Source organism: Micromesistius poutassou (assembly GCF_964030765.1).
Source record: "Micromesistius poutassou genome assembly, chromosome: 2".
Taxonomy (NCBI): domain Eukaryota; kingdom Metazoa; phylum Chordata; class Actinopteri; order Gadiformes; family Gadidae; genus Micromesistius; species Micromesistius poutassou.
In genome coordinates, this window is record NC_140272.1 from 11456755 (window position 1) to 11484543 (window position 27789).

A 27789-nucleotide genomic window follows, 5' to 3' on the forward strand; every position below is an offset into this window, starting at 1 on the left:
GGTGGTGCTGCTCCACGAAAAGATAAAGGCACTAAGTAACACTTAAATGAATTTAGCAGTTTAAACGGCCAATGACAGCATAAAGTTGTACTATAAAAGTGAGTTCCGAAGATCTGTTTCCCAGCTAATTCTTTTGTTAATGCTATATTCTACAACTGCAATGAGTTGTATATGTGCGAGTTTGTTTATGAACGAATGGAGAGTAACGCGATGATGTTTTCTCTTTTTTCTCCATACACAACACTTGTTTAATTCCGATTCAATCAGGCATATCCTTGAGGGAGTGGAACAAAATGAGATTCAAAGGCAGAAACAAAACGGAGCAGAAAGGAGCCATTGTAAGGCAGACATTGAGCGAGTAACAGAGCCAATTTCTGAATAAGAAGCATGCAGTGTTTTGCAACATATCACCACCCCACACAAACCTCTTCCAGTGCCAGGGCTGAGGCAGAAGAAACTGGTTAAAACTGTGTATTTGTGTGCCTGCCACAAATCACTTGGACCTACCACCCTCTTCTTTCCTGACATTATAGTGCAAGTATTTTTTCCCACAGCAATGAGGCTTTTTTTACTTTCCAAATTGTTGAGACGTGAGGATTTCAGGGATCCCGATGATTGAGCTTTGTAGAGTTTACACTCAGACCAAAATGTGAACAGTTTTTTTTATGGTTTGAGTACATGCAGACATTTTGGCTCAAGGAAAAAGTTAAACTGATAAAATAAGTCTCATATGAAGATAGCAAAGCAATATATATATATTTTTTTTTTTTAAAGGAAACCCAAAACACTTTTATCGACATCTTTTCCATCTAACCTTTCTTTATTGATGTAATCTGACCAAGATTAAATCTTGCTGTTCAATTCAACACTGACAGACCCTTCCTCCTCAACTGAAGCTGGTTGGATTTGGAGTTGACCTTTAACAAATTTCGCCGATTCGCGCGACTCAGCGAATGTTGTAGCGCGACTCAGCGAAATCTGTCACTGTGCTTAATGTGTGCTTATTTGTGTGCACTTAACGTGTCGCGGGGCGAATTTTGTCGCGGAGCGTTTTGCCTGCCAACGGTCATTCATGCCAATTCATTCTCATCAACCATGGCCGAGATGTGTGTCTGTACCTGTTGTGGAAGAGGGAGAGACGTTGGAATGCCCGTCGTTTATGGGTTAATAATATAATCCGGAGGCGCGCACCGCTTTGTGCCATGATATTATATATATTGTATATATTATATGATATAGATATTTATATATTATATATAGATATAGAGCTCCGGGAGTCGCAAACGGCAACAATCACTTTCTCCTCCAAGCTGCGGTTCACTGAACGGTTGAACGGTGATTGGCTGTTTTACGTTACTTCACCCAGGGAGTGAACTGATTGGCTGTTACGTGACGTCACCCAGGGAGTGAACGCTGATTGGCTGTTTTACGTTACTTCACCCACGTTACCCACAGGGAGTGAACGCTGATTGGCTGTTTCAACGCGAATGCCGCGAAAAAGTTGAAATATTTCAACTTCTGCGAAATCTGTCGCTCATTCGCGCGACAAAATCCACGTGTACGCACCCGCCCGTCTTGGGGAAAACTGTCGCCCCGTCAATCAAATCTTGTCGCGGGTCCCGGCGACAAAAAGTTTCGCCCGATACGCGTCTCTACGTTCACTTAACATTGAAACGTGTCGCGGGGCGAAGTGCGGTGTGAACACACAGTAAGACTTCTGAGGAGTGCTTTATCCAAAGCTGAAACCTAAAGCCATATTGGTATTTTGAGGTGGGATATTTGAGGTTTAAGGTAAAAATCAAGGGTAAACTTTTTACTTTACCTCCAATTTACATTACCTCCCTCCTCAGATACTTGGCTAACTAAGTTGTTGATACATGCTCCGACATTGATATCGCTTTCAATGTTGGCTTTTTAGTGATGTAGGTCACACTTTCATCCAAAGCAATTTACAGCAAGGGCATTAAGGAGCAGGTTGCTCCATGAGGTCTACTGGTAGGGTGCAGATATTGGAGATTGAACCTGAAACCTTTCAGCAAGGCTTTAGCAACTAGACTATCCTGCCTGAACGGACCTGGTCTCCTCCACTTTTTGTCCATCGTCATCTTTTGTCCTCTAGTCTATAAAACCATTTTCCTCTGCTTTTTGGTAGGCTGGGGCCGAGATACAAACAATACAATATACCTTGTATTGCAAGGTTATTTTCTTTCATTGGAACTTTATTAAATCATATTAAGTCAGGCAGCACTTTTGTGTTGTCTCTAATAGAACCATAGTTTCAGAAAGGAAAAACAAATTGGCTTTCTGGGAACTATATTATCAAAGTGTTTTGCTGCTGAAGTTTGTTGCTTCAAGATCAGATGGATGGAGTGTACCAGGGTCGTGTTTAGAGCAGCAGAAAGAGTAGCATGATGCCAGTCGGGTAAAAACAGTAAGACAAGAAAGCAATAACAACTTTGTTCACAATTTGAACACACTGAAAAAAGTACAACAAAGCTGTCATTCGTTTAATGTGTTTTTTTTTTATTCCAATAGTTGAAAAATATGTTTGCTAATTTAAAGTCAATTTTCTAATTTATGTTTATGGTTGAATCAATTTTTCACCTTACTATAATGTAAATTTTGAGCTGTGCACCAAACTGAAATGTTTCATTTGGATCAAAGGATTCTTATTAGATTAAGTATGATTTGCGCATGCGCATTCTTAAAAAACTTCTGGAGGGAAATTCCGCCTGAAACGAACCATTCTGGAGGGAAATTCATCCATTTTGGACTTGGACGGAAGGAGCGACATTGATACTGGTAAGGAAAAAAATCTAAACGTTGCATTCTGGTAACGTTAAGGTTAGTCTAAGTCATTTCTGTTTTTATACATGTTTGTGTCCTTGACTAGACATAATATTCCCCCCTTGGGGCCGACGCATTGTCCGGACAGAGCAGAAGAGGCAGACTCGTGACAGAAGAAGCTGCTGCTTAAAGGTAAACATTTCTCTCGGATAAAACAGAAAGATGCCGTAAAACGTTGTTAAATAACAGTGGTAACAGTCTGTGCCTCGTTCGAAGCTTGTATGTGCGTGTGTATGAGCACTGAAACTTACTGCCATGTGTTTCTAAATTAAGCTAAGCTAGCAAGAGCTAACCTTATGGCTAACACAAGTAACATAGCATTAAGTGACGAACAGTGCAATTCGCAGACTTTTGTAGAGCTCACGGAGTACGTTTAAATGCACTGCTTAATCTGACTACAGCCATAGTTCGACTATGCTCCTCAATTGGACGCTTGCGACTGTCCAATGCATGTCGTACCCCCGGCGCCCGAGGAGTGGCGCAGGGGGCCGCTCCTCGGGCGGCGGGGGAGCCGCTCCTCGGGCGGCGGGGGAGCCGCTCCTCGGGCGGTGGCGGAGCTCCTCCGGTGGGAGTCTGCGTACGGCAACAATCCCTTTATCCTCCATGTTCAATCTTGACTTCAGAGAGTCAAAGCCAAAGTTCCTTTACCCCAATTCCTTCTTAACCATGGCCGAGATAACTCCCACTACGAGTCTTTACTTGATGTGGAATTACCAGAGAGTCGGAGAACCAGACGCAGTCTTTAAGATTCATCATATCAGAGAATATCAGAATGAATAAAGATTGTAAACACGTCGGAAGAAATAAACGATGTGCCCGAAGTTACTACTTTACAACCTCGTTGATGACCAACATTTAGAAAAACAGGTACTTTTAATTTAGCCTTGGGTAAAATCAAAGCGTAGTGTGTACTGAATGCATGTTGACGGTGATACTCTTCTTAAACACACTGACTGAAGCTGTTTGACAACTCACTCAACTGGAAGTATATAAAATGTGGCAGTGTTTAACCCTTGATGTTGCCCGCGGTACATGCTACTGATGATGAAGGCTTTAGCTTAAATGGTGTGGATGCAGTTTTACTCAGTAATACAGGGGAGGACTCCCTCTGTCGTGTGGAGAGGAGAGCTACAGGAGAGTATTTATTAAGCCATTAAATGTGTTAGTTACTAATGTCATCTCTTTTAACTTCAGGTAATCAGCCACCAAGTCCATTGTGTTTCTTCTGTGGAACATTTTTGAAGCTCCTCTTCAGCTTGTGGTAAGTTTTCTTTTTACAATACCGTAATTTCCCTACTAAAAGCCGAGGTTTATACACAAATTTTCCAAAATTTCGTAAGCTATGCGGCTTATGCATGGGTGCAGCCAATACATGGGAAAACGATTTCTAAAAATCCATTTTCAGTTAATTAGGTTATTTAAAAAAATCTTACCTCTACTTTAAGTTCTACCTTAACATCTGGCGTGTTTCCCGAAACGTTCTTTGCTACGAATCTCTTTCATACGTCGTTCGTTGGTAAGGTTGGTCTGAAGCGCTCGTAGAACCTTCTTAGCTCTACTGTAGTGATTCAGCTCGTGGCACTAGTCTCCGCCACTGTACAGTAACCTTTAGAAATCCCCGTTGTGCATGGAACGGCCCCATTGGCAGTGTTGTGTTTCACCAATATACAGTACAGTAGGCCTACATATACGTTACAGCAGGCAAGGTCAGGTCGAATCGCTTCCAATAATTTCAAAAATTAACAAAACTGTCCAACCAAGCAAGCAAGCAACCACCGTCTCTTTCCCTTGACGGTGGGCAAAGCCCGCACACAGACAGGTAGCGCAAAGCAGTCTCAGCTTAAACAGTTATAGTTAGTTCTCTTTCATAATATTTTGTTCAATGTCTCACTATGGGATGCACGCCTGCTGCAGCCCTCAGAAGCATTAATCTCATTACGCCAATCCTGATTGGCTGGTAAACGTGTGCGTCCGCCTCAGGTAGTCCCACCTACCATAAGTAGAGCAGGCGGACGGCACCACGTCATTCAAACACCTCTTCTCACTCGGAGTATATCTCGCGTCCAGGGCTATCTAGCTTAACTGTCCACAGACAGATCTTATCTAGCTTCTGTCGCCGGGCGCTACTAGCCTTGGAGATTTTTTGCTTCGTCGGTCACACCAGATCAAAGTTGAACCCAGTGCTTTCCTTGTCCTCCACGACTTGGTCAGCACTGTCCTCGACGCCCTACCACAGCAGTTCGAGCACCGAGTATTAGCGCACCAGCTAATTTCTCGACTTCTTCACAGTTAGCACACCAGCTAACTGCCTCAACTCCCTGCCTGCACACCAGCTCGCAAGGAATGGAGGCTGAAACCCCTCACACCAGAGGGCACGGAGACTCTGGAGCCCGACTCTGTCGCTGCGGGAATAAGATAGCGAGTAAGGATCCACACCAGGTCTGCTCGAGCTGCCTGGGGCTGGAACACGCCCGGCTAGCTATCGACGTCCCCGGCTCATGTCAATGCTGTGCGGTGTACACCGTCAAGAGTCTCCGCAGATGGCTAGCCCGCCAAGCTAGCTTGTCTGGACATGACCCCTATCTCCCTTCCGACGGCGCCGCTGTCAAGGCTGGAGAGGAGACAGGGGTCGCCGCGGTGGCGACACCGGAGGCTAGCGCCAGCTGGGGCTCCCCGCTCGACCTGGCCGCGGTTCCCCCGCAGGAGGAAGACGTCCTTGAACTGGACTATGGGGACGATGAAGATGGTACCTCGGAACTCCTCATATCAGAGGATGAAGAAGAGGACGACATATTCATCACTCCGGCCCGGGCTGCGCAGCCCGCGACCTCCGTCGCCTCTTGGGACGGAGGTGAGAGTAGCACACCAGCTTCTCCCCTCCCCAGCTCGGACATGTTCGACGTGTGCAAACGCGCCACTGCCCGGTTGGCCATCCCCTGGCCCGCTGTCGTAGCTGAGACCACCAGATCCCGCTACGAGGGGAAGAAATTGCCCTTGGCTAAGAGTGCGACGAAGCAAATTCTCCCCGTCTTCCCAGAGCTGCTAGATGAGGTGGCGCGCTCGAGAGACCGCCCTTACAGCAGCAGGAGCCCGATTCCCGGTGCCTCGTCCCTCGACTGTGAGGTGATGGAGAGCCTGGGTCTGCTCCGCATGCCTCCGATGGAGCCACTCGTTGCAGCGCACTTTCACCCTCAGCTGTCAGCGGTGTCCTCCTGGAGCCCTAGCCTGTCATCCAAGTCTGACCATTTTCAGTCAGCTCTGACTGAAAAGGCTTATAAGGCGGTGGCGCTTTCGGCCAGAGCGCTCAATGTCCTCTCCCTGCTCACGGTTTATCAGGCTGAGTTATGTGAGGATTTTGTGCAAACTCAGGACCCAGTCACGTGGGAGGAGATACCGGTCATTACCGACCTGTGTCTCCGTGTCCAACGCTGCGCGGTCCAGGCCGCGGGAAGAGCGATGGGAGCTATGGTTCTGCAGGAACGAGCGCGCTGGCTCAACCTCGCCAACCTGTCAGACAGAGAGAAGTACGACGTGCTGAACATGCCCATCATCCCGGAGGGGATTTTTGGTTCCGCGTTGGCATCAATGCAACGGCGGTGTGAAGCCAAAAAGAAGGACGACGAAGCTCTCAAGCTCTGCCTTCCCTGGAAGCCCCCAGCTCCCTCTCCACCTGCGCAGCGCAAAACCTTCGCACAGGCTGCTTCCCAAGGCTCGCGGTTTAAGATTCCTAAACCGCCGAGGCCCCAGCCCGCCCCGCCCGCTCAGCCCGGTCGGGCCGGCTGGTCCAAGAAACCCCTGGCCTCGGCTGCAGCTCCGCCGGCACAGCCCGCGCAAGCTGCCGCCTACCAACCCAGGAAGAAGAAGAAAGCGGCCTGACCGCCCCTCTCTCCACCGGTGATTCAGCTGGATGTTCCCCATTCTCCGGCTTCACCTGTTCGGCTTTCGAGCGTGCGAGCAGGGGCCCCCCACGCCCCCATCTCCCAGCTGCCACGGACCGTGCCAGAGCGAGCCGGGAGAGATGGACATTTGACAGCAGAGGGTTCAGCAGTTGCCCCTCTCTCATGTCCACAAGCACGCACGAGGGCGCAGCTAATAAAAAAAGCCAAACCTATCAAAATAAGCAGCGCGGTGGCGACACCCGCTGTCCCGCCTCGGCGGAAGGCCGCAGCCTTTCCCGAGGCGGGGGTTGTGAGGTCCCCGCCGATCCGCTGTCCTCCTGGGCAGACGCGCAGCGCTGCCTAGGCGCAGTGTCACTATTCCACCAAGAGAGGGCGCCACCGTACCGTCGCTGGAGCCTCCCATGGTGGAGAGGCTGCAGTGTATGTCCACTCTCTCCCTCAGACGCAAGAGATGGGCTGCGCTCGCAGCTTCACCCTGGGTGTTACAGATGATCTCGAGGGGATACAGGCCGCAGTTTGCCGCTGTCCCTCTGGGATTCGCCGGTATAATACACTCCCAGGCTCAGGGAGAGTCAGCTCGCGTTTTACAGGAGGAAATCCTCTCACTGTTAAACAAAGGAGCAATTTGTGTCGTTCCTCCCGCACAGTGTCAGAGCGGTTTTTACTCCAGGTATTTTCTGGTTCCCAAACAAGGGGGGAGCGGGATTCGCCCTATCCTGGATCTACGTGCTCTGAACAAATTTCTCAGGAAATACAAGTTCAGGATGCTAACACATGCATCCCTGCTGGGCCTTGTGCGACAGAACGATTGGTTCACTTCTGTCGATCTGAAAGACGCATATTTCCACATCCCGATCTATCCTCCCCACAGAAAGTATCTGAGATTCGCTTTCCAGGGGATCTGTTACGAGTACCACGTGCTCCCTTTCGGTCTGTCCGAGAGTGTTTGTGCGGTGCACGGAAGCGGCAATAGCCCCACTGAGACGGCAGGGCATCCGCTTATCTGGACGACTGGCTGCTGTTGGCACAGTCGGAGCAGGAAGCGCACACGCGTATTCTCATACGACACCTATTCGATCTGGGTTTCGTAATAAACGCGGAAAAGAGCATGCTGTCCCCGGCATGGGACATAATCTTTCTGGGATTGTCTCTGGACTCGGTGACTTTCACAGCGCGCCTCTCGGCGGAACGAGTGAAAACTTTCAGGGCATGTCTCGCGCTTTTTCATCCAGGCAAATCTGTTCAATTCAGATTGTGTCTTCGGTTACTCGGGTTGATGGCGTCTGCCATCCTTGTAGTCCATCTCGGTCACCTCCACATGAGGGAATTCCAGCTTTGGGTGGCCTCATGCGGGCTGGATCCCGTACGTCATGGCGCACGGAGAGTGCTGGTCACACCGGGGTGCGTCAGGGCGCTGCGCCACTGGCGAGCCCCGTCCTTTCTGACACACGGGGTGCCCATGGGCGCCGTCCTGTCCAGGAAGGTGGTCACTACGGACGCCAGCCTGACAGGTTGGGGCGGAATTCACGAGGGCCGGTCTGTGAGGGGCCGCTGGAGTGTGGATCTCCAGTGGTCTCACATAAATTTTCTGGAACTTTCAGCGGTGTTCCTCTGATGCGTTGAAACGTTTCCTTCCGTCTCTCATGGGTCATCATGTCCTGGTGAGGACGGACAATACGACGACGGTGGCGTACATCAACCGCCAGGGCGGGTTACGCTCCCGTCAGTTGCATATGCTGGCACGCAAACTGATCCTGTGGAGCTGCGGTCGTCTCCTCTCCCTGAGAGCGACGCACGTCTCGGGAGCCCTGAACATGGGCGCAGACCTGCTGTCCAGGGGCGCGCCATTATACGGGGAGTGGGCTCTACACCCGGAGATTGTGGAACAGTTGTGGGCCCGTTACGGTCGGGCCACGGTGGATCTGTTCGCGTCGAGAGAAAACGCGCAGTGTGCGCTGTTTTACTCTCTGCGCAGCACGAACGCTCCCCTCGGCGTAGACGCACTAGCGCACGCCTGGCCGCACAAGCTTCTTTACGCGTTCCCTCCACTGGCCTTGATACCCCCCACTCTGTCCAGAGTGAGAGAGCACGGCCATGCACTGATTTTGATAGCTCCGCATTGGCCTGCGATGCATTGGCTGGTGGAGATATATCGGTTGCTGCGCGCTCAGCCCTGGCAGCTCCAGCTGCGCAGGGACCTGCCATCACAGGGGGGAGGGAAGGTTTTCCACCCGCACCCAGAACGCGTGGCGCTGTGGGCTTGGCCCCTGAGTGGCTCAATCTGTCAGCTGTGGGACTCTCACAACGTGTGATTTCCACTATACAAAGTGCTCGAGCCTCCTCCACTAGGTCTCTGTATGACTGTAACTGTGTGTTCACACCGCACTTCGCCCCGCAACACGTTTCAATGCAAAGTGAACGTGGAGACGCGAATCGGGCAAATTTTTTTGTCGCCGATTCGCACGACAAGATTTGATTGACGGCGCGACATTTTTCCACGTGAACGGCAAGCGCGTTCACGTGGATTCGCAGCGCGACAAATTCGCTGAAGTTGAAATATTTCAACTTCTTCGCGGCATTCCCGTTGAAACAGCCAATCAGCGTTCACTCCCTGTGGGTTACGTGGGTGAAGTAACGTAAAACAGCCAATCAGCGTTCACTCCCTGGGTGAAGTAACGTAAAACAGCCAATCACCGTTCAACCGTTCAGTGAACCGCAGCTTGGAGGAGAAAGTGATTGTTGCCGTTTGCGACTCCCGGAGCTCTATATCTACATATAATATATAAATATCTATATAATAATAATAAATAATAATAAATTTTATTTAGAAGCGCCTTTCACGCCACTCAAGGACACTTTACAGCAGTTAAAATCATCAAAACACAGAATAAATCATCAATAAACAATACCAAAACAAAACACACAGCACGGAATAAACAACATTAAAAGCACAGAGTAAACAACAAACACATCAGTAAAAATGAATAATGAAAAGAACAAATAAATAAAAATGTGCAGAATAAAAGGGAAGTGTTAGGGTGAGGGGTGGTGGGGTGGATAGGCAATTTGAAACAGGTGGGTTTTGATTTTTGTTTTGAAAAGAGGGAGAGAGTCAATGTTACGGATGTGAGATGGTAAAGAATTCCAGAGTCGGGGAGCAGAGCGACTGAAAGCTCTGCTCCCCATGGTGCTGAGGAGAGCAGGGGGGACAGTGAGGTGGAGAGAGGAGGAAGATCTGAGGGAGCGTGCTGGAGTGGCAATGTGGAGAAGATCAGACAAGTATGGAGGGGCGAGGTTGTGGATAGCTTTGAAAGTATACAGAAGGATTTTGAATTGGATTCGTAATGTGACCGGGAGCCAGTGAAGTTGCCGTAGGATGGGAGTGATATGGTGGGAAGAAGGGGTTTTGGTGATGATACGTGCAGCGGAGTTTTGAACCAGTTGAAGCTTATGGAGAGACTTGTGAGGGAGACCGAAGAGGAGAGAGTTGCAATAATCAAGACGGGAGGTGACGAGGCTGTGGACAAGGATGGAGGCGGTGTTGGGAGTGAGGGAGGGACGGAGTCGATTGATATTACGTAGATGAAAGTAGGCAGCCCGAGTGGTGTTATTGATGTGAGATTTGAATGATAGAGTGCTGTCAAGGATGACACCCAGACTCTTAACCTGAGGGGAGGGGGAAACTGAGGAACTGTCGATAAGAAGGGGGAAACGGTCAATTTTGGATAGTGTAGATTTGGTGCCAACTAGAAGGATTTCTGTTTTATCACTGTTTAATTTGAGGAAGTTGGAAGTGAACCAGGATTTGATTTCGGTTAAGCAGGTGATGAGGGAAGAGGGTGGGAGTGCGGAGTTTGGTTTACTGGAAAGGTAGAGCTGGGTGTCATCCGCGTAGCAGTGGTAATGGATGTTGTATTTACGGAAGATGGTGCCAAGGGGGAGGAGATAAGTGATGAAGAGAAGGGGCCCCAGGACAGAGCCCTGGGGCACACCTGTAGTGACTGGGGAGGGGTCAGACTTAAAGGATTTGAGCTGGATGAACTGAGTGCGGCCTGAGAGATAGGAGTGGAACCAGTGAAGGGGGGTGTGGGTGATGCCGATGGAGGAGAGTCTATGAAGGAGGATGGGGTGGGAAATGGTGTCAAAAGCTGCACTTAGGTCGAGGAGGATGAGGATGGAAAGTGAACCGGAATCAGCTGCAGTGAGAAGATCGTTGGTGATTTTTATGAGTGCAGTTTCGGTGCTGTGGCGGGGGCGGAAACCAGATTGAAAAGGGTCATAGAGGGAGTTTTGAGTTAAGTGGGTGTGTAATTGGGTGGCGACTATTTTTTCAAGGATTTTGGATATGAAAGGTAGGTTGGAGATGGGGCGGAGATTATTGTAGTTGTTGGGGTCTAAGCCAGGTTTTTTCAGAATAGGGGTGATAGCTGCAGTTTTGAGGGGTGAGGGAACAGTTCCAGTGGTGAGTGAAGAGTGAATGATGGCAGATATGAGGGGAAGCACAGAGGGGAGACAAGATTTGACAAGGGTGGTGGGAAGGGGGTCAAGCTGACAGGTAGAGGGTTTGGATTTACGGATGAGGTCATAGATTTGAAGGTCAGTGGGAGGTTGGAAACTAGAGAAGTGCTGACAGTGTGGCAGAGGTGCTGGTGGGAGGAGAGGAAGTGCAGGTGGGAGAGGGGGAAGTGAGTCTGAATCTAAGTGTTGGTGAATGATGGAGATTTTGTCATTGAAAAACTGCATTAGGGAGTTACAGGTGTCAGTTGAATACAGGTGGGGAGGTAAGGAGTCAGGTGGCTGAGTTCTGTTTTATTATATATTTTTTATTATTTTCAGAAATCACTCCAAACTCCCCACAACAAACAAGTACACAAGCTAAACAATACAAACAGCAACATCAAAACAAACAAAAACAGCAACAAAAACACACAGCTAAAACAGGAAACAAACAAACAAACAAACAAACACAAGAAGAACAAAAACAAAACAAAACAACAACGACAAACGCTACCCAGACATTTACAGAACTGTGTTAATATGTTTCGCAATGGGGCCCCAGACACAATCAGTCTCCACGGGTGGTGTAACAGTACCCGGATTGCGGCGAAACATTTCTAGGTGTATCCCTGAGACCATTTCCCTCAGCCACCTGGAAAAGCTAGGAGGGTCGGTGGCCTTCCAGTCGTTAAGTATCAACCTTTTTGCCACCAAAGTGCCAAATCTGATAGTCACCTGCATAGGGCGAGGGAGTGAATAGAAAGCTTCGGAGCAACCAAACAATATAAAAACTACATCTGGATCCAGCTGCACATCATAAACATTACTATACCATGAGAAGATCTGTTGCCAAAAAGAAACAATCTTTGGACAGAGCCAAAACATGTGCCCCAGGGTCCCTAGACCTTGGTTGCATCTGTCACAAATATTGGAAACATCAGGATACATTTTACTGAGTTTTACCTTGGAATAGTGTAATCTGTGCATGATTTTATATTGGATCAGCTGCAACCTAGCATTGGTTGAACCTAAATGAATCTTTTCCAACCCTTCCCTCCACACCTCATCGGACAGCTCCGTACCAAGATCTGCCTCCCATGCAGACTTGATATGGTTTGTTGACAGAACTGAAACTTTGGAAAACAATGAAACAAATTTTGAAACAAGGTGTTTAGATCCTGGCTTTTGTTTCATTATAGCAAAAAATGGGTGCTCCATAGGATTTATGTAGTTGTTTACATTTTCTTTAACAAAATGCCTTACTTGTAGATAGCGAAAAAAGTGGGATTGAGGAAGGGAAAAGCTTTCCTTCAACTCATTGAATGAGGCTAAATGATTATGCATATACAAATCTGAGAAGGTAACCAGACCCCTTTGTCTCCAGAATACAAAGGCTTGATCAGACTTAGCTGGAACAAAACTATGGTTAAAACAAATAGGAGAATATTTAGAAAAATCAGGTAGTTTGAGTACCTTCCTAATTTGTTTTAAAATTTTAATTGAATTATACAGCACAAAACTATCCTCAACCGAAGACAAAGGGTAATCTTTCGTGCAAAACAAAAGAGCTGAAAGGGAGCTATTTCTTGCAGCATGTGATTCAAGCTGTAACCACTTAGGTGTATCGCAGTGCTCTCTATGTTGAGGGAGCTGATCCTGCCAGAAAATTAAAGCTCTGGCGTTGGTTGCCCAATAATAATGTTGAAAATTAGGAAGGGCAAAACCACCCTGTTTCTTAGGCTTTTGTAAATGAGCCTTGGAAATACGATGAGTTTTATATCCCCATATAAAAGGCAAAATTATAGAATCAATTTTTTTAAAGAATGACGATGAAAGAAAAATGGGAATATTTTGAAACAAGTACATAAACCTAGGGAGCGTCACCATTTTAATAGCGTTAACCCGCCCTATGAGAGAAAGTGGCAAAGACCTCCAATAATCAATATTTCTCTTAAGCTTCTCAACCTGGACGTCAAAATTGTTTTTGATCAAATGTTTAGAATTTACAGGAATAGACAGGCCCAGGTAAGAGAATTGGTCTTTGGCAATTTCAAAAGGAAGGGATTTAAGAAAAAGAGGATCTAAATTGGAAGTGAGAGGCGTAAGTGAACTTTTCCTCCAATTGATGGAGTATCCGGACATACTGCCAAAATAATTAATTAATGAGAGAAGTGGAGGAATGGATGAACAGGGGTCGGACAAAAAAATCAAGCAATCATCCGCGTACAAAGATATTTTACATTCAGTGTTACCAATTGTGATGCCTTTAATGGTGTTAAGCTGTCTTATACTAATAGCCAGGGGTTCAAGTGCAAGGTTAAACAGTAGCGGACTGACACAACAACCCTGTCTAGTCCCACGTCCAAGTTTGAAAGATGATGATCTATTGCCATTAGTGAGAATAGCAGAGGTAGGACTAGCATAGAGGATATTGATGAGAGATAGGAAAAATTCGCCAAATCCGTACCGTCTCAAAGTGGCATGCATATACCTCCACTCAATCTGATCAAAAGCGCGTTCTGCGTCAAGGGAAATAATCACTGGTTTGAGATTTACCTCATGTTTAGTATACATAATGTTAAATAATCTGCGTGTGTTAAAAAAAGAATATCTTCCACCCACAAAACCATTTTGGTCAGGGTGGACTATAGATGAAATATGCTTACTTAACCTAGATGCCAACATCTTAGCAACCACTTTCTGATCAGAATTTAACAAACTGAGAGGTCTGTAGGACAATGGGTCCGAGTCCTCTCTCCCTTTCTTAAGTAAAAGACAAACATTGGCCTCATAAAACGTTGGCGGGAATGAATTATTAACAATAGAATGTTGAATCATTCTATACAACAGTGGAGAAATGAAATCAGTGAAGGACTTGAAAAACTCTGCACTAAACCCATCTGGGCCTGCCGCCTTACCATTAGGAAATGATTTTATTGCCTCACAGATTTCATTTACTGTAAAATTAGAGTCCAACTCATTCTTAGCGTGTTCACTCAATTTAGGTAGGTCTACAGAGTTGAGAAATTCCCCCATCTCTTCATCAGATACCTTACATTTAGACTCATATAACTTCGAGTATAAATCCCTAAAGTAATCATTTATATCTTGAGGGTGGGTAAGAGTTTCCCCGGTAGAAGACTTGATTTTAAGAATAGATCTATTTGCCTGAACACCACGAAGCTGTCTTGCCAGCAACTTTCCTGGCTTGTCATTCAACTCAAATTGCTTCTGTTTAAGCTTAAGTATTTGCTTATTTACCTGATCACTTAAAATACCATTATATTCATACTTAAGTTTCATAATGCTGTATAAATCATCAGTGGAAAAAGAGGAAGTGTAAGCCTTCTCAGCTTCGGATAGTAGTACCTCTATTTCCTCTAAACGTTTACGTCTCTCCTTCTTCTTAGACGCTTCATACGAAATGATCTTGCCTCTCAGCACGGCCTTACAGGATTCCCACAAAATGGAATCATTAACAGAGCCGTTGTCATTAATCAACAAAAATTCATCCATGGCAGCTTTTATATAATCATGAAATTTGGTGTCTTGCAATAATAATGGGTTAAAGCGCCATGAAAAAGAAGTTTTGGGCAGGGACCACCTCAGAGCCATAGTGAGAGGACTATGATCAGAAATTAATATACCCTGATATTTTGTTTGCACCACATTTGATAATAGCTTTGAATCAATAATGAAATAATCAATACGAGTATGTGTTTTGTGTACATGTGAAAAAAAAGAGTACTCTTTGTCTGCTGGGTGCTGAATTCTCCATATATCTATCAGATTATAAGTTTTGATCAAATTATTCAGGGTACCTACTGAATTAATACAAGGAGGAGGGCGTGACGACATGCGGTCAAGATAGGGATCGAGATAACAGTTATAGTCCCCCCCACAAATCAAATTAGTAGAGTTGAGATCTGGTAATAAGTTGAAAACCTTCCGAAAAAAATCAGGGTCGTCAATGTTGGGACCATAGATATTAAGACAAGTAATAGGGATATTATTAATATTGCCTGAAACAATCAGGTATCTACCAGCAGGGTCGGTAGTAAGATCAGACAACTGAAATAATACATTCTTCTTAAACAATATAGCCACACCCCTAGCTTTAGATGAAAATGTAGATTGATAGACATCTGAAAACCACTTTGATTTAAGTCTACATTGATCAGAAGGTTTAATGTGAGTCTCTTGTAAAAATATAATGTCAGCTGACAAAGATTTCAGGTGAGCAAAAACCTTTCCCCTTTTTACTTGACTGCCCATGCCATTTACATTCCATGTAACAAATGTTAGTGCCCCCACAGGTTTATTCCTCACCATTCCTCCCATTGCAAACACATACGATCAGTAAAACATGCATGATAAACATAAACATTGAAATATTCTTTAGTCTGGGACACAAAACATACAAGACATAAACCCACCCCACCCCCCCACCCACCCCTGAACCTGGTGGCTTTGCCACACCCCCAACTATTATAGCCGGAGAGGCAACAAAATGAGCCAGCCAAAATAATACTACCAGCAGTGTTGTGGTGATACCCTCTAACCTAATTTGTTTTAACCTCTATGCTCGAAGAAAATAAAAAAATAAACAGTGAGAGAAAGAGTGGAAAAGAGAGGGAGGGGAAGAAAGAGAGAGAGAGAGAGAGAGAAAAAAAGAGTCTTAGATTATCGGTGTCTGTTACCAGCAAAGTAGATCCTCCATCAGTTTATGATTGTCCACAGGAACCCCGCGCCGTCCTAAAGTCAGCTGGGGGGCGGAGAAGCTGCAAGCAGGGAGTCTGCAAACTTTCAGGTGGCTGAGTTCTGTTGAGCAGTGTGAACAGTGATCTGGTGTTTCCTTCATTGGAGATTATCTGAGCGGAGTAGTGATTTGTTTTGGCTTGGATGATTGAGTCCTTGTAATGGCGTATGTGGGTTATGTACATTTCTTTGTGAATGGTGAGTCCAGTTTTCTTATAGAGTCGTTCCAGTTGGCGGCCTTTAGTTTTCATGGAGCGGAGATGAGGGGTATACCAGGGGGCAGTTGTGGAGAAGGAGACAGAGCGTGTTTTGAGTGGAGCGAGGGAGTTGAGGATGTTGTTTAGACTTGTGTTGTAGAGGGTTATCATTTCGTCAGAGGTGGTAGAACAGTCCGGGATCAGAATAGTGTCAATGTTGGAGCAGAGAGTGTCAGTGTTGATGTTCTTTAAGTTCCGGAATGAAATGAAGCGTGATGACTTGATTCTTGAGAGGCAGAGTGCAGTGCTAAAAGAGATGAGGAAATGGTCACTCACATGGAGATCGTCAGCTGTGCAGTTGGAGGGGGTGAGGCCAGAGCAGCAGATTAGGTCCAGAGTGTGTCCTTTTGTGTGTGTTGGGAAGTTGATGAATTGATGGAGTCCAAAACTGTCCAGGCATGATGAAAAGTCTCTGGTGAGGGGTGAATTAATGTTGTCCATGTGTATATTGAAGTCCCCTAGTAAAATGATGTTTGGTGATAGAGTGGATAGAAGGGTGAGTAAGACGGCAAAATCATTTAAGAAGTCACTGTGGGGCTTGGGAGGGCGGTAGAAAGTGGCAATGATGGTGGGAGTGGGTCCAGGGAGTGTAAGTGCAAGATGTTCAAATGAAGAGAAGACAGGCAGTGACTGTGGTAGGACTTTCCATTTCTTATGGTGAATGACTGCAATACCTCCCCCACGGCCGTGGCTACGGGGGTGGGAGAGGTAAGTAAAGTCCGGTGGGGTGGAGTCGTTTAGTGAGGAGAAGTCATTGGGTTGTTGCCAGGTTTCAGTCAAACAGAGGAAGTCGAGCTTGCGGTCAGTGAGGAGATCGTGGATGAGGTGTCCTTTGTTTGTAAGTGAGCGGATGTTGAGAAGTCCGAAGCTGACAGATGAGTTATCATATTTGGTGTGAGTGGAAGCCAGCATAGATGGGCTGGCTACTACAGAGTGATTAACAGTCCGGGTGGTGTTTCTGCCAGAGTGGTGTCTGTTTGTAATATGGACAGGAATAGGGAGTGGTTGGGAGTTGCTGTGGTTATTGGACAGAGTAATGATGGAGAGGCCAGCAGCTGAGGGAGACGATGACAGGTGTGGCCAGCAGGGGGAGCTCTGGGGAGAAGCTGTCGACAGTGAGTGCCCCATAGAGGGAGAGGGGGGCGTGAGTGGGGGGGAAGTAAACAGTCAGTCATGTGGGAAGGAATGTACAGTGTGCTGCAGATTAGCCGCTAGCATGCGGCTACCTACGTGGGTAGGGTGTATTCCATCCGACTTAAAAAAGGATGAGCGGTTCCAGAAAAGATTAAAATTGTCCACAAAGGCAATGCTGTGAGCTTGGCACGCAGACTGGAGCCAGGTGTGCAGACTGAGGACTCGGCTGAAACGCCCACATCCACGGCCAGAAGTGGGGATGGGGCCGCTGATGAATGCAGAGAGTTCAGAGTTTTTCAGGAAATTTAAAAGTCGGATGAAGTGATTCTTCGTGAGCTCAGTCTGGCGGAGGGATGTGTCATTTGTACCGACATGGATTATAACTCTCTGGATGGAGGTTGGCAGAGTTTTCAACAGAGTGGGGAGATGTGTTAAAATGTCAAGGACCTTCGCACCGGGGAAACACCGTGTGACTGCGTTGAAAAAGCGGATGTTTTTTACGATGGAGTCGCCTACAATTAAAGTCGTCGGAGGGAAAAGAGGACGTGGAGACTGCGTGACCGGCGAGGGACAGGACGATGGAGGGGAGCTCAGCCTCTCCGGGGAGGACAGTGGGGACAGGGCAGGAGGGACACGGGCCCGCTGTGGTGCAGGTGTGAAGCACGGTATTGACCGCCAGCGGGACCCGGTTAGGGAGCGCTCCGGCGCGGCAGGTGGACAGGACGGGGGCGGAGGAGCAGGCTGGGATCCCGGGGGCAAGGGGGCGAAATCGTGCAGGTCGAGGATGCTGTACTTGTTCTCCAGGTGAAGGTGGAAGACTGGAGCCTGTGGTGGAAACTTTGTTTTCCCGGTGCGGGCACTGATCTGGGACCAGTGCTCCTGGTGAGATGGAGTGGAGCTAACCGGAGGCTTAGGTTTAGCTCCAAGCCTTGCCCAGAAGACGTCATGGATGAAGGGTGGAGGAGCAGCCGTGGGATCACGGTGAATGGAGACAGACTCAGGGGGTGAAGCAGGTTTCCCAGCAGCGGGCTCCGGAGGAGAGGTGGTCGCAGCAGCAGCGGGCTCCGGAGGAGAGGCAGCTCCTGCCGCCGCCGCAGCAGCAGCGGGGTCCGGAGGAGAGGCGGCAGGAGCGGCAGCGGCGGCGGCGGGATCAGGCTCCGGTGTGCCAGTGGGGTCGGGGTGCGGTAGAGCGAAGATGATGGTGTCCAGCAGCTTCTCGTCTTCCTGGATCTGGTAGAGCCTGGAGATTCTCTTCTCCAGTTCCTGGATCTTTTCAGCCAGACAGGTGCAGTTGACACAGCCGGATGGAGAGGAGAGTGGAGCCATGGCTTCAAGACAGAGGGATCTCCCCGGTTGTGGCACTCGTTCTTCGGTCTCGTTGGGTGAACGGGTGGTCGGGCGAAGAGGTACTTATCATATAATATATACGATATATATAATATCACGGCACAAAGCGGTGTGCGTCTCCGGATTATATTATTAACCCATAAACGACGGGCATTCCGACGTCTCTCCCTCTTCCACAACAGGTACAGACACACATCTCGGCCATGGTTGAATTGGCATGAATGACCGTTGGCAGGCAAAACGCTCCGCGAAAAATTCGCCCCGCGAATGCACACAAAAATGCACAGCGACAGATTATGATTTGTCGCGCGGCAACATTCGCCTGTTCGCGCGAACAGGCGAAGTGCGGTGTGAACACACAGTAAGTGGAGAGTGTTTGAGGGTTGGTGCCACAGGAACGGCCACATTCCCTTTCAGTGTCCAGTAGGAGTGATATTGTCATTCTTGCAGGACCTGATTGACAAACGAAAAGCCTTCTCCACGGTTAAAGTGTACTTGGCAGCTATCGCCGCCTGTCACGTGGGGTTTGGGAAGCAAACTGCGAGCCAGCACCCGCTGGTTTGCCGTTTCATGAAGGGAGCGCGCAGGCTTCTCCCCGTGTCCAGACCACTGGTACCACCATGGGATCTGGCTGTGGTTCTGGAGGGGCTTAAAGGCCCTCCTTTTGAGCCACTGGAGGGAGCAGACTTGAAACATGTGTCTCTCAAGACAGTGTTGTTACTGGCCCTGGCTTCAGCTAAACGGGTTAGTGACATCCATGCGCTTTCGGTGCATCCGTCATGCGCTCAGCTCTTCCCGGGGGATGTGAGGATAATTTTGAAACCCAACCCGGCCTTTGTGCCTAAGGTGGTGGGCTCATGTTCTCCTATTGACCTCGTGGCCTTCGCTGCCTCACCGGGAGAGCAGCGGCCACATGCGTTGTGTCCGGTGCGCACTTACATGGATAAGACAGAGGGTTTCAGGAGGAGCGATCAGCTGTTCGTCTCCTGGGCTAATCCTCATAAGGGGAAACCTATCACAAAGCAGCGCCTATCCCACTAGGTGGTGGAGGCAATTGCTTTGGCCTATACGAGTCAGGGTTTGCAGCTACCTGTGGGCCTGCGAGCGCACTCAACTCGGGGCTTGGCCGCATCCTGGGCCTTGTTCAGGGGAGTTTCTGTTCAGGACATCTGTGCTGCAGCGAGTTGGTCCTCGCCTCTCACTTTTGTCCGTTTCTATATGTTGGACGTCTCCGCTCCGTGCGTGGCGCGCGCGGTTTTGCTGTCCTGATTGGAACAGGGAACAAGCGTCCACCATCCCTGCGGGTTGGTGGACGCTTGATAAGCTTGTCTGGCAATACGGGAGCTACCATATCCCATAGTGAGACATCGAACGAAATATTATGAAAGAGAACTTTAGGTTATTTACATAACCCCGGTTCTCTGAGTAATATGAGTGAGATGTCTCACCAGACAGCCCTTCTTGCTTGGGCGAGTGAGAAGAGGTGCTTATCTTGAATGACGTGGTGCCGTCCGCCTGCGCTATTTATGGTAGGTGGGACTACCTGAGGCGGACGCACACGTTTACCAGCCAATCAGGATTGGCGTAATGAGATTAATGCTTCTGAGGGCTGCAGCAGGCGTGCATCCCATAGTGAGACATCTCACTCATATTACTCAGAGAACCGGGTTATGTAAATAACCTAAAGTTATTAAGAGTTAAATTTGTCCATTGGGGAACACGTCAATTCCTCTAATACTCCCTGCATCCTCGCTGTCTTTATTCCTTTTTTCCAGATTCATATGGTGTTATGGTCTTATCATGGTAAACTAGCTCATTGTAAGATGTTTAACAGCGACATGCACTCTGAGACGGTAAAGAAAGAAAGGTCCTGTAGCTGCTACGAGCGTTTGATGTGCTCTCATCGTTCTCCTGCACAAAAACGTGTGCGTGCCAAGCAGTAGGCCTAGTCGGTCTTAACGTTAAGGGGAAAAAGCAAGTTCAAGTTTAACATCGATTTGCAGTAACCACTTGGCTGAAGGGTTTTATATGCCTATTCATTACATAATTAGCCCATTTGTTTTTTTTATACATAAATTAAAGGCTTGCATATCATGAGGGGATTTGTGATAATTCAACTTCCTAAAACCCTCCTCTCCCCACCCTCCTTTGTATTTTCTCAGTTATCCATGCATGTGGAAATGTAAAGACTGTGACCATTCATATTCAAGAAGATCTGAACTTCTGAAACACTACAAACTTGGTCATCGACATTATGGGCGGGGCCATACTTACCCCTGTACTTATGAGAATTGCCCATGCACATGCAAGACATGGAAAGCTCTGCTGACCCATCTAATCAAATCCCATCCTGCTCAAAAATCCCAACAGAGGAATAGCTTTTCATCATTTAAATGCCACATCTGTGACAACAATCAACTTTCTACTGAGACAGACTATTTTCAACACATTGGGACACATTTGAAAATTCAGTCAATTGTATGTTTTCTAGTTGTTCATACAAAACAAATCTTTACGGTGCTTTCAGAACTCACAAATGGAGAAAATATACCCCCCATACAATTCATGATTTTAAGCAGGGAATTGTTGATGGACCTGTTGATAGTCATGCTGTTGTAGAATCATTTGAAAGCGGCACTACTGAGCTGTCAGATGATGATTTACAATCTGAAGAACATCCTGATGAAGAATCAACTCATTTGACTAAAGTTATTGAACTAAAATTAGCGTCAGTCTTACTTAAGTTAGAACACTGTTTTCTGGTGCCAAGTGCAGCTGTGAATGAACTACTTGAAGAGTTGCAATATTGAATTGGTACTGCCTTTGTGCCTTTCACCCAAAAGACTATAATCGACTTCATACAAGATAACAATTGCAGAGTTGATGAATCTGTTGTGAAAGAGTTAGCCACTGTACTATGCACTTCAAATCCAATTCAAGCTGCAATAGGAAACCACGGCCCACTGTCCACTGCTTGGAGACGGAAGACATACTATCAAAAAAACTTCAATGTTGTGGAACCTGTTGAATATGTGTTAGACCGAAAGAATAGGAAGTCTTTTCAGTATGTACCTTTACTAAAATCTTTGCAGCAACTTCTGAATTGTGAAACTATACTAAATAAGGCTATAAATTTGAAAGAAAAACATCAACCAGTGGAGAGTGATAAACGGGTTTACAGATCCTTTTGGGATGGACTTCTCTTTAAAAGAAATGCTATTCTCTCAAAAGATTCTGCAATTTCTTTGATTTTGTATGTTGATGACTTTGAAATATGTAATCCCCTTGGTACTTCACGTATAAAACACAAAATCTGTGCCTTGTATTGGATTTTAGGAAATCTGCCACCTGGTTGTCACTCCTCGTTGTCCTCTATCCATTTGGCTGCATTGATCAATAGTAATGATGTCAAGGTGTATGGTTATGAAAAAGTGTTAGCGCCTTTGATTACTGATCTCATAACATTGGAACAACATGGGATTTTTGTGGATAAGTTGGGGAAAACTTTGAAGGGCACATTGCAGTGTGTTGTTGCTGACATGGTGTTGCTGGTTTTGTGGAGAGTTTTTCTGGCAGATATGTTTGTCGGTTTTGTACGGCAGATAACTTAGAAATTCAGGCCAAGGAAGTTGGAGCTGGAGATTTCTCTGGGAGAACTGAGGAGATTCACACAAATCATTTGAAAACCCTTGAAGAAAATTCTTTGAAAAACTTTTATGGGGTTAAGAAGACGAAGAAGTTTTGACTACAGGAATGGAATGATCCTTGCACATGGCTCATTGGCTGGGCTGCCTGAATTTACGGAAATAATCCAAAGATGATTGTTGTCAAGGATAAACTGCTTTTCATCTTCAGAAAGCTGAGTGCATGGTACTGGGAACATTACAGAGCCTATGAACTGAAAACGTGTCCCTCGAGGGAGGTGGAACTGGTTGACCCAAACAAACTGGCAGATCCATACCCATTGGCTGACTACACAATTGGGGGCATGCAGCTGATAACTCTCAAAAGATACATTCATGTATAAGGTCAGTCTTAAAGTGGAAAAATGTTAGTTTAAATTAGTGCTGTCAAACAATTAAAATATTTAATCACATTGATGTCATAGTTGACTTGCAATTAGTCGCACATTTTATCTATTCTAAATGTCCCTTGATTTCTTTTTGTCCCTTTTTTTCTCATTTTACTGCTCTTATCAACATTGAAAAGTGGATCGACTTGCTTTGTGCAAATGGTTTTTTTTTTTTAAATTAAAAACAACATTGGCATATACTGTAGTGTCAAATTTCACACTAAAATTCTCACTTGGAGCAGTCATTCACAATTGGAGCAAATAATCTCACAATGTAACACATTGAAAAAATGTTAATCTCACGCTTAAAAAAATTGACGCCGTTAAAATGGGTTTGCGTTAACGCAGTTAATAACGCATTTAACTGACAGCACTAATTTAAATATTTTAACGCTTTTCCTCAGGTCAAGGAAGAAAGGAAAGAAGGAACAGTCAAAACAGATGGGGTCAATTTGACACAGGAGGACAATATGAAAGTTAAAGGTTCCATATTATGCTTAATTCAGCTCCATTTTATTGTGGGTCTCCACTAGAGTATCTTTTAAACAAGTCCTTCTTTATGATCTTATACTGGCCCTTTATGTTACCCCTCAGTTAAGACTGTCTTAAACAGGCTGTTTTAGCCAAGACCTGATGGTCTTCACTTTCTCAGAAGATGGGAGGACATAAAGACTTGTGTTGGTTCTTCCAGCTTACAGAACAATTAGGAAGTGTCAGCCTGCTGAAGGGCTAGAGGAGGAGGTCTATGTTCAACAGATTCCTTTATAACACAACAGGAGCCAAATCGAATGCACATTTACTGAGAGATGGAGCACGAAAAATATGAAAGTGCATTTTGCATAATGTCACCTTTAGTCAAATATTAAGGTTTACATTAAAATGTATTTTTAAAATGATTGCTAAAAAGCAACTGACTGATTTCTCTCTCATTCTTACAGAGCACAATGGCAGATATCACACCCGTTCGCTTGCTGGTCATATTGAACGAAGATAGCAACATTCAAATGGAACTACGCCAGGGGATTCTCAACTCACTGGAAGAGCTTATCGATGAGGTCAAGAATGCATGTGGATTAGAAGGATACATAAGGCTGCAGTACAAGGACACTGAGTTTGGGAACATATTTGTGAATCTGACTTCTACAACTGTAATTAAGGATCTTACAATTCTCAAATTTGTCCAATTAGACCCTGATTCCACAACTGTTGTCTTGTACCCAGTTGATCCTTTATGGAGTAGCACTCCTTTGGGACTGGATAGTGATGAATCCTCAGTGTCTGCACGTACAGATGACACAATACTGCTTAGCAGCCCTTCCCCAGACTAAGAACACAGCAGTGGCCAAAAGTGTTCTCAATCCCACGCTTCTCCTTTGACACAGAACATCAACTGCAGAGTGGAAATGAAGAGTATATAAGAAGCCAAACTAGACTGAAACCTAGCTCAAAAATGCTGTCAGACATATTGGAGAGACTAGCTGAAGGTATCTACGCATACACACCATATCCTAAAGATCCTGCCTTCAGCGATGTTGCTGAGGCGCTGACAAGTAAGCACCCTTTCCTGAGAGAACCAGGGTCTTTCAATGAGAGCTATGGATGGAAACAAAGGATCAAAATTAAAATGGGCAACTACCGGACTCAACTTAAGGCACATGGCGCAGCTCCCGAGCTCACAGTGAATTCTTTGAAATCCAAGTCTCAAGAGGAAGCCTACCCAGCAAAGAACTTGAAGAGACCTAGACGAGCCGAGGTCAATCATTTTCCATCTTTGCCAAGTGGTGAGACTACAGAAAGTCTGGAACAAGAGAGGATTTCCCTTTTGGGAGAACTACAGAAAAGAAACAACCAACAAACAATAAAAGAAAAGATGGCAAGGACGTTTGGATACCGGAGACAAGAAATAGTGCATAAGCAGCCGAGCGTTGAAGACATCTTGGAGAGATGGCCTGCACTATTCCAGATGGAAGAGGTATGTTTATAGAAGAAAGGCACTGACTCAGACCCATTAGTCACTCAGACATCACTGTGATTCACTTAATTGTTGGCCAGTATATCTAATAGTTTCACAGGAATGGCACTTTGTGTAAGGCCAGTTCAATCCATGTGAGCAAGTGACTTATAGCTAACAGCTAGGAAATACTCAAAAATTAGGCCGAACTGTTGACATCCAACTTTTATTTTTACAATTATTAATTAGACATTCATTAAAGCTGATCTTCCAGCAGTTTCATAAAATCTTTAGCTCTTTTCAAAATATTGTTTATTCATACATTTTCAAAATTCTTTCTGCTTGCTCTGTTTTTATTTTCCAGATCAATGCTGAGTTCATGCGAGTCACAACAGTTCCCTTGGAGACAAAATTTTTGGCACAATTGGACAAGCATTCCCACAAACTGCTGGAGGTCATCAGGAGCAAAGGAGGACGTGTGAAGGAGCAGACAACGAGGACCTTGCAGGTTTTAGATGAGGTATCTATTTATGAGTTGGTTATCAGTTATTAGTTATCAGTGGGATCCATAGTTGAATAGTGAACTGTCTGTGTGATTTTAATTAATAGTAACTTTTCTTACTCAGACTGTGGACATCACCATCAGAAGAGAATGCATTCTCAAATCTCTGATGATCTACCTGGGTGAACCTGTTCAGCACCTTCTCAAAGAATACCAGGTAAGGGCATCTCCCTCACCAAGGGGCCATTCAGATGTAGTTTCTTTTGCATGCACAAATCCATTACTTTCAATACAGACGTGCGTCAAGTGTGCTCCCATAGCCCCATTTTTGTTGTTGAAATGCAACATAACAATTTTTTCCTTGTAACATTTCTTTGATTTGTGTCTATTTAAATGTTATGGCCAAATTGCTTAAAAAAAAAAAAAAGACCCAAGTGAAACGTGTATGTTTTGATGACTCCTACACCTTTATTGTAGCACCACCACCATCAGTCTAAACTGAGAACTCTTGTTTCTGTCATTTATCCAGTAAATTGTCCAGTGTTTAAGAAAGTGGCGAGACTGTTAGGCATATGCAAAGATCTGTACTCGACTGTGCTTTCTTCTAGTTTTCCTCATTTGTTGATTTTTTGTGTGCAGGATATCGAGGAAAATGAGGCTGACGAACTGGAGCAGATAACCATGGCCATCTTTGTTACTGGGAGAGATGATCCTTTCCATCCACCGAAAGACATTAAGATAATAATTGATGGAACACAGGTCCTGAATGAGGCGCCGTCAGTTGCAACAGCTGTTGCCATGCTCTTCGGGGTCATATATGCACTCAACCTTAAATACCCCAAAAATATGCAATACACCCTTGAATTCGTGCAAAAGGTACTGATGGATCTTGGTGGGAAAAATATGTCCCTAAAAGTCCACAGGTTGACCACCCAGCTTTAGGTGTTGAGTTGAATACTACAACAAAGACTTTGGACCCTCTTATGTTCCGTGTTGGTGTTTGGAGAGAGAATCCATTGGCATATTCAGTTTTGTAATTTCAGTTATTTAAGCATGATTTTTCAGCAGTGTGATTTATTGAGTATTTCACTGAGTATTTAGTTTGGATCTGTGTCACCTTTAATAAGAAAATGGTAACGGCACTGGTCTAAGGAGAGATCGATTTTACTTTTCTTTACAATAATGAAGAGGAGTGCAAAAAAAGGTATAAATATGTTTTCTAATTCTGTGCAGTTCTAAATAGGGAAGTGAATGAGGAAGACAGGGACGGGGACAACCGAATTGATGACTTAAAGCTGACCGTAGAGGTCCTGTGTGTTGAACTTAGTACCTTAGAGGCAGCGCCCGGGACTACGAGCCACGCTGTGGTGGGGCATGGGCTGCGTGTGCGTGGGGGTGGAGTATCCGATGCCTTATCATCTCTTCTGGGGGATGTAACGGTTTAGTGTTTTGGTTTTTTGACACGGGAACTTGTTTATAAAATGGGCTGATGGTGTTTTGAGTCTCTGAAATGGCAGGGAATGTGTGGTGTTTTTGCTTTTAATGGCTAAAGAGTTTGGTACCGGATGGAATAAATGAAATCTTAAACACCATCAGCCCATTTTATAAATTTAGAACTGCACAGATTTTGAGGAGTCACCCTGCCGAGGTGTTTAGTGGCGGTTTGCATCCGATGTGTGTTAAATGTTATCAATAGTTAAATAATAAGAGATGGAGATGTGTACATTTTGAGCAGTTTGGTTTTATAAAAGACAACCTATATTTGCAGCAATGTTTTTGCAGAAATATTCGCGTGTGTGCAAAGTATAATGTTAGCCATTTGGCAAAAAAAAATTCATTGGAGATAAATAAATGTGTTTAGAAAGGATTGTTTTCTGTAATTGTAATTTTTTTTTATTCAATTTTATAGACATTAATTTATGACGATTTTAAATCTTCATTTGGGACAACTTAAAAAAGGTAGTTTGTTCCAACATTCAGAAATGGTTTACATGAAGTTAAAATTTTCAGGTTAAACTGAAAGGACTATTTACATTAAATAATAAAGCCAACTTCATTTTTTTTTAATTTTGGACCAGTTGAAATAATTGGTTTGCTTCACCTTAAGAAACTAGTTTACATGAAGTTAAAATTTTCAGGTTAAACTAAAACAATTATTTACATTGAGTCAAAGCTAAAATATTAGGTGTGACAGATTACTTCAATTTTTTTAAGTTCATCCGATGTTTCATTTTTTTCAGTGCACCAATCAATTGAGAGCAATGTAGCCTTAAGATGGATTGACATGCAAGTATGGCTTTTCGTAAACTTAACATTAAATGATTTAGTAAGAACAATTGGCTCATACAATATCATAAGAATCAATTCGTTAATCCATGGTGTCTTTTGTGAAATGGTTGTTTGATAACATACACTTTATGCAGTCACTAATATAAAGTACACTGAGGCTGTTTAAAGAGGGTGAGGCATTGGAGGACTTGCCCCAGGGTTTCTTTCACCAGTCAACTTTGATGAGAAGAGATGTG

General features: G+C 45.4%; 2 protein-coding genes and 1 pseudogene across 6 annotated transcripts in view; all 3 read left to right on the plus strand.

Moving 5' to 3' along the window:
- The window catches only part of chchd6b (coiled-coil-helix-coiled-coil-helix domain containing 6b), a 79650-nt gene that overhangs the window by 43599 nt on the left and 8262 nt on the right, over nucleotides 1-27789 (plus strand). The gene's annotated exons all lie outside the window — the stretch shown is intronic.
- On the plus strand, nucleotides 1770-27037 carry LOC311338776 (uncharacterized protein). Of its 3 annotated transcripts, XM_084464100.1 has the most exons (7): nucleotides 1770-2802; nucleotides 2894-2979; nucleotides 4042-4108; nucleotides 23750-24783; nucleotides 25127-25282; nucleotides 25389-25481; nucleotides 25904-27037. In XM_084464100.1, the coding sequence occupies exons 4-7, from the start codon at nucleotides 24262-24264 to the stop codon at nucleotides 26204-26206; spliced, it is 1074 nt and encodes a 357-aa protein (XP_084320226.1). In that variant the 5' UTR covers nucleotides 1770-2802; nucleotides 2894-2979; nucleotides 4042-4108; nucleotides 23750-24261; the 3' UTR covers nucleotides 26207-27037. The 3 variants fall into 3 exon arrangements, with proteins under 3 accessions (XP_084320226.1, XP_084320225.1, XP_084320227.1); XM_084464099.1 differs by having other exon boundaries at nucleotides 1770-2979; XM_084464101.1 differs by lacking the exon at nucleotides 4042-4108 and having other exon boundaries at nucleotides 1770-2979.
- LOC311339007 lies at nucleotides 8390-20124 on the plus strand (annotated as a pseudogene). The gene is made up of 3 exons: nucleotides 8390-9119; nucleotides 19102-19372; nucleotides 19649-20124. The product of its transcript is annotated as an uncharacterized misc_RNA (transcript).

What these genes read in the sequence shown, in the direction of transcription:
- LOC311338776 (XM_084464099.1), top strand. Translation starts at nt 24,262, where the DNA reads ATGCTGTCAGACATATTGGAGAGACTAGCTGAAGGTATCTACGCATAC. An exon ending in CACTATTCCAGATGGAAGAG is followed by an intron (nt 24,784 to 25,126) that starts GTATGTTTATAG and finishes TTTATTTTCCAG; the next exon opens with ATCAATGCTGAGTTCATGCG. An exon ending in CCTTGCAGGTTTTAGATGAG is followed by an intron (nt 25,283 to 25,388) that starts GTATCTATTTAT and finishes TTTCTTACTCAG; the next exon opens with ACTGTGGACATCACCATCAG.